At 45.9% G+C, this 12,500-nt stretch overlaps 1 protein-coding gene across 1 annotated transcript in view; it reads right to left on the minus strand.

Moving 5' to 3' along the window:
- Positions 1-354: 354 nt before the first annotated feature.
- The window catches only part of LOC147312145 (thrombospondin-type laminin G domain and EAR repeat-containing protein-like), a 21,873-nt gene continuing 9,727 nt past the window's right edge, over positions 355-12,500 (minus strand). Inside the window, exons 9-16 of the mRNA XM_086267546.1 lie at positions 12,163-12,280; positions 11,972-12,086; positions 10,962-11,145; positions 8,903-8,961; positions 7,927-8,103; positions 2,454-2,632; positions 1,576-1,677; positions 355-1,504 (exon numbers count right to left, since the gene is read on the minus strand). Coding sequence (XP_086123672.1) covers positions 1,351-1,504; positions 1,576-1,677; positions 2,454-2,632; positions 7,927-8,103; positions 8,903-8,961; positions 10,962-11,145; positions 11,972-12,086; positions 12,163-12,280 — 1,088 coding nt within the window. The 3' untranslated portion in view covers positions 355-1,350. The remainder of the gene's footprint in view (positions 1,505-1,575; positions 1,678-2,453; positions 2,633-7,926; positions 8,104-8,902; positions 8,962-10,961; positions 11,146-11,971; positions 12,087-12,162; positions 12,281-12,500) is intronic.

Below are 12,500 nucleotides of genomic sequence, written 5' to 3' on the forward strand. Positions count from 1 at the left end.
CAACGAGGTCATTATTACAAACTTGGGTCATGTTTAATCAGAACATCTCCCACAGGAACAGGAAACACATGACTGGAAATATGGAAGAAAAACGAAGCAGGTCCAGGTAAAGGGAAACACAGCTAGCTGAAATGAAGCGGAATGACCCTTTAAGCTGGCATTTCAGCTCAGCAGATAAAGAGGAAATATCCGTCTCTGCGTCGAGCTTCTCACCTTCATATAAATGAAAATATTCAGCTTTTTAAAAGAATTTATTCAATGTGTAATTTATACATCAATCAGCAAATGAGCTAAAACATAAATAACTGGAAATTACATTTCAAAACACAAACATGCAAAATATTTTCAGTGAAAAAACTGTCAGAAAAAAATATCCACAAATATGAACAAATGTAATAAATAGAGTAAAAAATGCCCAGAGTGTCAGAAAACATCATATTTATTAATGAAACGTGAAGACTGAATGAACCACACGTGTAAAAACAAACTGCTGAACAAAGCAGAGAAAAACACTTGAACATGTGGAGAGCTGATGGGACGGACATCTGGACCTCCACCTCCTACGATAACTGTCTCTGACGTCTGTCCACCGACAGACCAGAGACGCAGACGGGCGGGACAGGAAGCAGCGGCGTGCCGCTCTGTCTGATGATCGACTGAACCCAGTGACATGAAACGGGTTCCCTCAGAGTCTCTGAGGGAACCCGCAGGGTCCCATCTCAGGCCTCGTTTCATTTTTGTATATATGTTTTTGTATAAATAACATTGTGAGAACATGTTTCCGGTTAAAGGCGCCTTTATGCAGACGACACGGTGCTGAGATGTGTTTCAGCTGCAGGAGTCACTGGAGGTTTTTCAGTAAGCGCTCCGAGATCTCTCAGCGTTGGTGTTTTCCTTTAGGAGGAGATATTCGTGTATCCGGGTGAATGATGCTCTTTTGTTTAGAGTGCTTATTGAGCACTTGGTGGAAAATCTGAAGAAGGCTGAGACCTGTCTGTTTTTAAGTTTCATTGTCTCAGTGATATGTTCACGTCCATGATTCAGGGAAACAGGAGGTTCTCTGAGTGTAATCAGCTGACTTAAAACTGGACAACTTTCATTTTTGAGTCATCTGATGATTCATTTCTGAGGTTTATGGCTCATACAGGGTCAGAGAGGCACTGTCCTCGTCAGCAGAGCTTAATGTGACTCGATGTCCAAACAGCATAAATGGATCTTTAATCTTTGGGGTTTTCATCGCTGGATTTAAATGATGTTCTCCTCGGGATGAACTCAGGATTCAGCTCACAGGAAGTTCAGTCCACTGAATGATCACATGACCTCAGAGGAGTCTCTCCAGGATGGTTTCACTCAGTAGTTCCTCAGTTTGAACACCTTGCTGAGCCTGGACTTGGCGCTGGAGTAGATGAGGAAGGAGCCTTCGTCCGTGCTGAAGTCCTCCCAGTCTCTGCAGCCGAACGTGGGCAGGCTGTGGACAGGAACGAAGCCCTCGTAACCCTGCCACCTAAAATCACACACAGAGGTCACCTGAGCTCAGGAAACACGTCACACCTGAGCAGATGAGCACTTACGCACCTGTAGACAACGCTGTTCAAAGAGTACGAGCCGCCGTCGTGAGAGTTCGCCACCACCAGGAACTTTTCATCTCCGATGGTGAAAAACTCCCAGTCCAGCGCACTGAACACACGAAGGAGGAGAACAAGACGACACACTGTGAAGAGCAGCTGTTTCTGGGATTTTTACAATGAACCTCTTCTTTAAAATATATTTACGTTTTCAGGTCTTAAATTAACTGAAGAAAGTCCCGAAAAACAAAGAAAAAAAAGATAACATGTTTCTACAGCTAAGCTTAGAAATCCTCAAAAATGTCCAAAAAATGACTGTTATAGTTCAAAAACAATAAAAAAATAAAGTGGAAAAGAAAGGTCATCAATATCCTCACAAAATATTATGAAGTATAATAAATATAAATGAACACACATGTGCACATGAATTAATATAAATATAATAATATGTATTAAAAAATTATGTTCATAATATTTACGAATATTTATGGAATAATAAATAAATATAAAATAAAATAAAAAATCCAAAAATTCAAAACTAACAAAATCATCAAAAAGTGATAATAAAAAAGAACGAATAATGCAAATATAAATAATTTAATAAAGATATAAAATACTATGAACAAAATGTTGAAAAGTTATTAAAATGTGTTTTTTAATAAAATGTAAAAGATCTCAAACGAATGAATAAAATTCCAAATGAAACCTTAAACAAACATCAGGCCTCTCGGTGCTGATGGCTTCCTTTTAATGATCAGCAACGTTTCCACAGTGACTTTGAAATAAATGTTATTCATCCTTTAATCTTCGTGCTGCTCCTTTAATCTGCAGGTAAAAGCAGGAAGTGTATCTGAAGACATGTTAAATGAGCCCAGGTGTGACGCTCACCTGTGTGTGAGGATGTCCTGGAAGCGGATGAAGGTCTGTGTGAGCGCGTTCAGTTCGTACACGGTGGAGTTGATGCTGTAGACACTCGTGCCACGATCAGGGATCTTCTGACTGTTGGCGACGGCGAGGAAAAACCTGCCGTCGATCTGAAACGGCTCCCAGTCTGTCGCTCCGACTGTCTGCGGAAAGAAGGGGACACTCAGAGAACCAGGGTACGAAGGGTAACCCTCTGATAATCCTACACTTGGTGGGAGGGGCTTTGACTGCAGGAGTCCCTTCAACGCTGCTTTTAGTGGAGAAAGAAGAACTTCTCCTTGGCATGGTGGATGCTGATTGGCTAAACTTGGAGAAAACAACCACAACACGCTCTGTTTTCAAAACTCAGGGAAGCCAGAGGAGATGGAAAACAACAAGCAAGAACCAGAGTGACTCCCATCACCCTCTGGAGCACAACCTTGGAGTAATCAGGACCCTACACCACCGGGCAGAACATGTTCCCTCTAAGCCTGAAGGAAAAAAGAAGGAACACACACATGTAAAGGAAACACTCAAAACGTGCGGCTATCCTAAATGGGCGTTCTTAAAGTCAGCAAAGAGGCACAGAAAAGAAGACCAGACACCAGCGAGGGAGGATAAGAAGGACAGACGCAACAACACTGTCATCCCCTATGTAGCCGGCGTATCAGAGAAACTCAGGAGAGTTTTCTCCAAGCACAACATCCCGGTGCATTTCAGACCCAGCAACACACTCAGACACAAACTGGTTCACCCGAAAGACAAAACCCCAAAACACAAACTTAACAATGTGGTGTATGCTGTACAGTGCAGCGAGGAATGCCCAGACCTCTACATCAGAGAGACCAAACAGCCACTTCACAAGCGCATGGCACAACACAGAAGAGCCACCTCCACAGGACAAGACTCAGCAGTCCATCTGCATCTAAAGGTCAAAGGTCACTCTTTCGAGGATGCCAATGTTCACATTTTGGACAGAGAGGACAGATGGTTTGAAAGAGGAGTGAAAGAAGCTTCTATGTCCACTGTGTCCACATCTTTGAACAGAGGCGGGGCTTACGACACCAACTCTCTGCCATCTATAATCCAGTTTTGAGATCCTTCCCCGACGCCTTAACGCCCACTCACATCCTGGGCCATCTGACCTCAGGAATTCACATGATAAGGTGGGGCCAGGTTTCACAATGAGCTCACCCGAAACTCTGGCTGATTGGGACCCACGCCCAGTTTCCCACCTTGGCTCAGGCGATTAGAGGATCATCAGGGGGTCCTTTTGTCCCTCTGTGGGGGGAAACTCCCACTAGGTTTATATCTGGGACTCTCCACCATTTGACCTTAGAACTGAAGAAGCTTCTCGGATGAGAGGTGAAACGTCTTCAAGCAACTTAAAGAAGTCCAGACGCTTTTCTTTGCAAGCTCCTTTGACTACGATGACCTAGATGACTGAGAACCTTCACAGACAACCAGAGTGATGCTAAAGCTGAGTGCAAGCAGACCCAGCTGCCTGATCGTCAGGAGGTAACCGGAGCATCATGGCCTCCGTGTCTACCTGGATCCCTGTGTGATCGGACTGGGCTGGTTTTCACTCCCTCTGCTTAAACGGTAAAGGAAACAGGGTCTGTGTCCTCGGCAGGAGAGGGATGTGTGACAGCCTCAGATTTATAACGTTAACTGGTGACAGTGTGAACACACAGCTCACGTCATTAGGATGAGAAATGAGTCCATCAGAGGAACAGCTGAGAGTCAGAGGCTGAGGCGGTTTGGACACGTGCAGAGGAGGAAGAGTGGATATACGGGACGAGGATGATGAAGCTGCTGGGCAGGAGGAGAAGAGGAAGATCTGCACTGCAAAGAAGCTTAGCGCACACAGCTGTTAGGGTTAGATGAAGATTCCAGCTCATGTGCAGTAAGTGTGACCAGGATCAGTCACAGGGAAAAGCATCAGTTGAAAGTAGGTGTTTTCATCCCTGCTGCCTCCACTCGGGTGGGTGAACAAGTGTGTCTGCATGAATGTCAGACGTATGTGGGAAAGAAGAACTCGTCTGACTGCGAGGATGAGCCTTCTATCATTTAAAACACCAATGAGCACTGTGTAATCTATTACTTTGAATAGAGTAACGACTCCATCACTGCTTGTGAGCGTTGGGCTCACTGTACACACTGATCCATCCATTTTCTTCCACTTATCCACGGCAGCAGCCCAAGCAGAGAAGCCCAGACCTCCCTCTCCCCAGCCACCTCCTCCAGCTTGTGCCAGGGAACACCACGACGTTCCCAGGCCAGCCAAGAGATATAATCTCTCCAGCGTGTCCTGGGTCTGCCCCGGGGCCTCACCCAGGAGGCATCCTTGTCAGATGCTCAAACCACCTCGACTGACTGCTTTCGATGTGAAGGAGCAGCGGCTTAACTCTGAGCCCCTCCCTCTCTAAGGGCGAGGCCAGCCACCCTTCAGAGGAAGCCCATCTCAGGCCGGGCCCGGGGAGCGTCTGGTGGACTTTGGGATTCACTGACACATCACAATGAACTAAGGAGGCAGCTTTTAAATGAAGTCATAATTCAGTGCTTTATACGTTACTGTGAGACTATGAAACGCTCTGCTTCGTGCTGCCTGTGTGCAGTGGCTCGTGCAGCCTGCAGGGGGAGCTGGCGAGGTCTGGCTGGGTCTGATTGGAGCTATTTGCGGCTCCATTAGTCGTGTTGATGTCTGAGCAGTTTAATGCGTGCTGTGCCGGCTGTCAGCAGCTGAATTACAGGTTCAGGTGGTTTCATGATGCTTTAACATGTTTTTGTGGTTTTCAGAAGCAATAAAAGTCTTCTTCAGCGCAGCTGGAAACCCCCTCGCACACACGCATTAATTACACTGCTCTGGTTTCCTGTTTCATCTTTGACATCAACAGACTGAAAAACATATTTTCATCAGCGTAAGATGATTTTTATGACCTGCTTTCATGTGCACATCTGTCACCACATTAATGTTTTAAACAAGCAGCTGCGTCTGTGCAGGCATCGCTGTTTGCCAGGCTGCAGGTACACAGCGCTCATCATCATCACCACCTTCACCCTGAAACCCCACACACTGACTTTAATAAGACCGTTATCTTTGGTTGTTGTCACTGCAGGAGCGAATGATGCGACGGGTTCTGGGGAGGAGGAGCTAAAACAACTCAGAGCGGGGTCGAGAGTAATGGCAGCAGGTAGGTGTGAGAGTAAGTCAGCTCCAGGTGAACCTGAGATCACGCTAACAACACTGAAGCTCCAAGACCCTGCAGATATTAGGGGCGGGGCCTGTTTGACTGACCGGTGGATGGCGACACAGGCGGCTGTAGCTGCTAGCTTCACCTGAACTGGACCTCTGCACCGTGTTGACATCATGTGACCAGTAACATGGCTGTACTAACAGACCGTCCAGGAAGGCGGAGCGGCAGTTTGGTGAGAGAAATTTGAGCATTTTGATTGGATGTTAGCTGATTACTCACACTCTTCCAAATATGGTAAATTTTTCCAAAAAACTGCTAAATGAGGCTAAAACGGAGGCTTCAGAGAGCGTGATGTCACAATGGATACATCCACCATAATCCAGAGTAAGCGAGGTGAGGACGATCCAAACAACCTGCAACGTGCTCCTGTGATCCAGGATCAACGACGACCAAAAAAAACACTGAAGCTCAGAAATTAAGGGGCAAAAACACAGAAATATCAAGTGTGGCTGGAAAACAGCGTTTACCTGCAGAGGCACACCTGCACCAATCAGAGCCCGGCTGAGAGCGAGGTGTTTCCCTGAAGCTGTGAGTCAGCGTGGTATTTTTACCAGCCTGTGATTTGCGGTCGGGCAGCGTCACGCCGCTGCTGTTATCATGTGACTCACTGACAACATCCTCATTGTCATGTCTGCTCTGACATCTGCCAGGACTCACCTGGACAGGTAAGCAGCACCGCCCCAGCTAAAAACATCCTGAGGGGGGCGCTGTCCCGAGTTCATCCTCTGAAGAGGACGCACAAGATGAAACAATCCTGTGAGAATAAATGTGAGCGGACATGTTTCACTGTCCGCGAGTTCAGTGTCACAATAAAATAATCCTTTAAAGTTTGGCTCATATCGCTGAGTTTCAATATGTAGGATGATTAAACGATCCCAGATAATAAAAAAAGTTTAATTCATCAATGAAAAAGATCATTATGTGACAGAACTTAATAGATATGAGAAAAAATATCTTTCTTCTGAAATGTTTGTCATAAATCATTCATGTGCGAAGAAGCTACGTCTGTCACGTGTCCAGGTCTGCCAGACAGGAGACGCAGCATCTCAGGACTTCCTGCTCCATTAAAAATAGAAATAAAAATAATAAAAATAAAGTCTCATTTTTAAATGTTCTTGTCTGTAATTCAATCAAATAAAACAATCTACAGTTATACTGATAATCTCCATAATCAATCAAATCTATGTCTCTCATGTTCATCACTTTGACCTGCTGACAGGTCCTGCAGATTTATCAACTCAATCTTAGTAATCGGTGCATTTACTCGAATCCTGGGAGTTGAGAATAAAGAGATCGGTGGGGCTGTTCTCACAGCTGTTACAATAATGTTCAACATCCATGTTAGCAGGAAGTTAGCGAGATAGTAAAGATGACACACCACGGTGGTTAGCTGCAGAGCTGTGGTTAGGCTAATGCAAACAGATTAATTAATCTGCTGCTGGTTTGGATTACTCTGTGAAAACGCCCTGATCCTCAGCTGACACACCTGAGCTTAAAGACGTGCTGCACGTGACCAGAGCTGATGAACAGCAGGACGAGCGAACGCGTCGGTTTTATTAATGATGCAAACAGCCAAGGTCAACAAGCAGGCAGATTACTGAGTACAGATGACTTCATGTTCAGGAAACGTCTCTGGAGGAGGGTTTAACCAACCACGAGCCTCACAGCTGAGTCCAGCCTGCTTTGTGAACATGCTTTCACTGTCAGTCATCTACAGTCACCCACTGGTCGCTGCATCAGTGCTAGGAAACTAACTGTATATAAAAGAAGGATGTGACATCACCGCTGGTTAGTGAGGTCATGCTGCGAAGCCACAAACTGAACGTTATTGCTGTCACCGTGTTTAAAACCAGAGGTCCCTGGTGTGCAGTAGATCTGACTCGGAAACTGACCGATGCTGCATTCTCATTGGCTAATAACTCACCAATGACCAAACCCTATGTTGCTGTCCTCTGTGACTGTAACTGGACGATAGTTTCCAAAATGAGCTTCATGTTTCATTTACAGCTGAAACATGAGGGAAACATTCACTGAGCTCGAGTCAGCTGAGCAGGACACTCACAGACAACCAGAGGAGTCGCCCCCTGCTGGCCATTAAACGTTAGTGCACTTCCTCTTTGGTGTAACATTTCAGACCAGGAAGGTAAAAGGTTTACGAAAGCCGACGGTGGGGAGACCCTGAAAGACAGGCAAACACTGACCTGGATGCTCTGGAAGGTCTGGAAAGAACCATCCAGCCAGACGTAGATGGTGGAGCTGATGATGGTGGTTCGACCGTCAAAGGTGTTGGCCACCACCAAAAAGTGGTACGGCCCCACAGTAAAGAACTCCCAGTCGTAGGCTCCGGACGTCAGCAGAGTCTGGTTCACCTCAAATAGCTGCAGAGACAGGAGGGACGGGTTAGGACCGAAAACACGAGGACAGAGACGATCAGGAGCATCTCCTGAAGACCTTCTATGACTCTGTGGTGGCTTCTGCTATCTTTTATGGCGTGGTCTGCTGGGGCGGCAGCATCTCTGCTGGGGACAGGAAGAGACTGAACAGGGTGATCCGAAGGGCCAGCTCTGTTCTAGGATGCCCTCTGGACCCAGTGGAGGTGGTGAGTGACAGGAGAACGGCGGCTAAGCTGTCATCCCTGATGGACAACATCTCCCACCCCATGCAGCAGACTGTGACAGCACTGAGCAGCTCCTTCAGTGGGAGACTGCGGCACCCACGGTGTGGGACGGAGAGATTTCGCAGGTCTTTCCTCCCCACTGCTGTCAGACTCCATAATAAAGACTTTAACTGATCAAGCACACACATCCATACATGTGCAATAATACTAAGTGCAATAATCCTTTCTGTCATCGTTGTATTTTTACTCAGTTGTATATAGTATTTGTATTTGTATTCTATTTTTATCTTATTGTATATTTATTTTATTTTATTCTACTGTATATAGTATATCATTTTATTCTATTCTGTACAGCTGTGTACTGTATTTATTCTTATTGTATTCTAATTTTTGCGTCATAACTTTTGCACTGTCCACTTCCTGCTGTGACAAAACAAATTTCCCACGTGTGGGACTAATAAAGGTTATCTTATCTTATCTTATCTTATCTTATCTTATCTTATCTTATCTTATCTATAAAGGACAGGAGAAGATCTCATGTTGTGACTGAACAGCAGCACCTTTGTGTCGGGGTTCCACCTGTAGATCACACTGTGGATGTTGTGGTTGGAGTCTCTTTCTGAGGACACACAGGGACACATTGACATGATTTCGACACTTCAGTTCTCGTCCATGTGATCACAGAGTAAAGCCAGAGAAGTGCATCCAGCTTAGAAGAACGAGTCGTCTAACAACGAGAAACACAAAACCCATCACATGAAATCTCCACGGAGATTAGCCTCAACAAAAGGGAATCACCGTCAGCTGCATCTCACACCTTCATGTAATCTGATTACATCTCTACAAAACCCTGGAACTGAGTCTCTATTTGTTTTTTGTACCTGACCAACACCAGATTATCTTCAGGAGCAACCTTGGCTAATTTCTTTTCAGAGTGACTAAGATGATGGACTCTGATCTGCAGGACCGTCCAGCTACCAAATGCTCAGAAAAACACAGGTCTGCGAATCACTGTGGCTGTGATAGAACAGACTGATGGTTTGGACTGTGCTTGGTGCAAAGACACAACCTCATTCAGTTTCTGTTTCAGGTATTTTACCCACAGACTAACAGGTAGAGATGACGACGGACAAATAACATGTTTGACCAAACTGTTTGGTTTACGGTTGAGACGAGTTTCTAATCTTCACCCTCGGTATGGAGCTCTCAGAGCTCTGTCACTGTTTGTTTTCCACGTGTTAAAAGCTGAGTCGTGCACAGACATTGCCATATTAAAGTTTGTCGTTGATGCTATCTGAAGGGTGTGTGTCAGTACTCATGGAGGTACCTGCAGGCCTAAACCTGCCCACTTTAAAGTTCTCTGCATGCAGACCGGAGGTTTCCTGGATGCACGTTTGTGAGAGGGATTAGCATCCATGAAGTGAAAATAATCCACGTGTTTAGTGATCCTGGTTTGTCCAGTTACAGTTTGAGTTCTGTGAAAATGAAGGAAAGAAATTCCTAAATGGTTAAAACAGTCATGGCGGTGATGTTCAGACCTGTGACTCGAATAAAGTCTCATTCAAAATCATTTCATCTGAGTTGACTTTTTTCTACAACACAAATGTATTTGAGTAAGTTTGGATAGTTTGGTTGGAGACACGACTGCAGACGACCTGTTTTTGAATAAAGACATTAAAATATTCTTGTAAATGCAGAAGTTTGAGGTTTGAACCATTAATGAATCTTTAAAATATCCCGTCTGAGTTTTCACAGCCTGCTAGCAGCTAATTATTTACCCGGCACAAAAGTCCCTTCATAATCTGCCAGTTTTTGCTCGTTTCATGTATTTAGCAGATAAAGAGGACAGAAAATCAAAGTTGGCCCATTTATATCGAACGTGTTGGTGCTGAGGTGATTTCGGCCGGTGCGCTGTGACTTCACCATCATTCAGAATAAACACGAGCTCAAACAGAGAGACGGCGCACAGAGGTGTGTGATCTAACCACAGTACACCTGCACAGCCTCAGCCTCAGGAGTGTTTTATCTTTACAGGAAGTGCACACATGAATGTGTTTGAAGTGTTTACACTGACGAGGAGATACGAGCTCTTCAAAGCTCCTGTTTGGTCAGGTGGAAACCTCGTATCTCCATCATCAAAAAGCCTCGTTTTAACCTTTAAACCCATCAGAAACGACCGGCTGCTCTGGAGCTCCTCATCCCGCTGCAGAGACTCGTTAAACTCAGATACTTCCTTCACTGCGGAAAATACCCTGAACATGAAGGAAAATCAAATTGAACGAATAAATACTGCCGATCAGGAACGTTTGATCCTGAAAGTTCATCTTTGATCTGGAAATAAAAAGAAAAGTTTTATTAAAGGTTCTGTTTGCAGCATTTTTATGCATGAAATGCTTCGTTGGCCTCACAGACTGCAGGAGAGGGACATCTCGGGGCACAAAGAGCCGACGCCACTCTCCATTTATTATTTTTAAATTTTGATTAACTCGTGGCCTGATGATGTTCTCCTGTGGAGACAACAATGAGCTCTTATCCTGGTTTTGTGTGATGCCCCAGCAGCTGCAGTGATCCATTCATTTAAAATGAAAAAGACTGCATTACAGTCCACTTCCTGTTTACCTCGTCTGTGATTGGCCACGACCAGGAAGCTGTGGTTGTGAATGCGAAAGGCCTCCCAGTCCTGGGCAGTGTGAGTCTCCAGAGTCTGATAATGGACGAAACGCCGCCGCCGCCGATGCCACTGATAGATGACAGACCGCTCAGACCCCGCCTCTCTGAAGTTTGCCGCCACCACGAGAAAAATCTGAAGGACAGAAACACGGAGATGGATTTGGTTTAACATCACAGCGCCGAGCGGCCCTGCTCAGCTTTCACTGAACGACGACTCACAGAAGTCTGTGTGCGCTGCAGTGACCTCTGACCTCTGCAGAGACTGTTCCTTTACACACTTCTCTGAGTTAACAGGACTGAATACCTGCAGCACAATACCTGCACACAGCTGTGTGTGTGTGTCACACACTGTGCAAACAAGGCCAACACAATGTGCACACAAGGGTTCAAAGAGAATCAGCCTCAGATCTGTTTGTCCTCCTGTCCTCCGCCCTCTGAGCTCCATCCACTCCACGACTCTCAGCTGCACCACCGGATTTATTAATCATGTTTTAAATGTTCTGCCTGTTTCGCTTGATTAGATCTGATCCCTCTGGCCTGATGGCACTTTGTGTTTTCTGTCTGTGACAGAAACAAGCTGCTTCGTCCACCGACGTCCACGCCAAGGACCGCACACGAGTGTGATGTGAGACAGTATTGATTTTATCCAACAATAAATCGCATGATGGCACAAAGACATTTAGTTTCTATGGTAACAGCCAACAGAAGGACAGTTAGCGATTAGCTATAACTTCTCTCTGTTGTCAGCATGTTTACGTCGTCAGCTGACGCTCATCTATACAAAACACACGACACACAGAACATACAACGATCCGTGACTGTCGCAGTGACAGTGGGAGCTCGTGTCGTGCATCAGTCACAGCAGCACGGTGCTGGCTGCTCGTAGGCCGTGGGTGGAGCTAAGCCCACAGCTTTGTGCTGAGCTCCTTGTACTCCTCGTCCATGTTGGAGGCGCTCACCTTGTTGTCGATGGTGAAGTGTTTCCAGGATCGAGCCTCCTGAGTGCTGATGTTCTGGTAGAGCTGGAAGGAGGCGTTGGTCCACCTGTAGATACCTGAGCCGGACCGAGAGTCCCTGCCAGGGGAGACATGAGGGTTAGACTGAGAGGACAGAGACTTGTCCACAGCTGTTTCTGCTGCCGTGTTATTACTTGTTGGCTGCAGCCATGAACAGGCCCTCAGACGGGATGGAGAAGACCTCGACGTCCAGGGTCTCTGAGCGGGTGTACAGGTCCTGGTAGTCCTCCACGTAATCCAGACGCTGCTTACCTGCACAAACAGGTGATACAGCTTACATGGACAGACACGTCGCAGGCACATGGCATCATCGTCAAACCAGCCCCATCCCAGCGCTACGTTCACATGAACCCTCCTACACTCTGCTCCACCCGCAACAGCAACTCAGGAAAAGTTTACTCTTCTCTTTACAGCAGACAAGTTAATATTATACCAGATCCTCTAAAATCATAACAATGTGTTCCTTTCTGGT

The sequence above is a fragment of the Aulonocara sp. 'chitande type north' Nkhata Bay genome, linkage group LG16, assembly GCF_057382095.1.
Source record: "Aulonocara sp. 'chitande type north' Nkhata Bay isolate Kocher_YH1m ecotype deep benthic linkage group LG16, A_spYH_male_GT1.1, whole genome shotgun sequence".
Classification (NCBI taxonomy): Eukaryota; Metazoa; Chordata; class Actinopteri; order Cichliformes; family Cichlidae; genus Aulonocara; species Aulonocara sp. 'chitande type north' Nkhata Bay.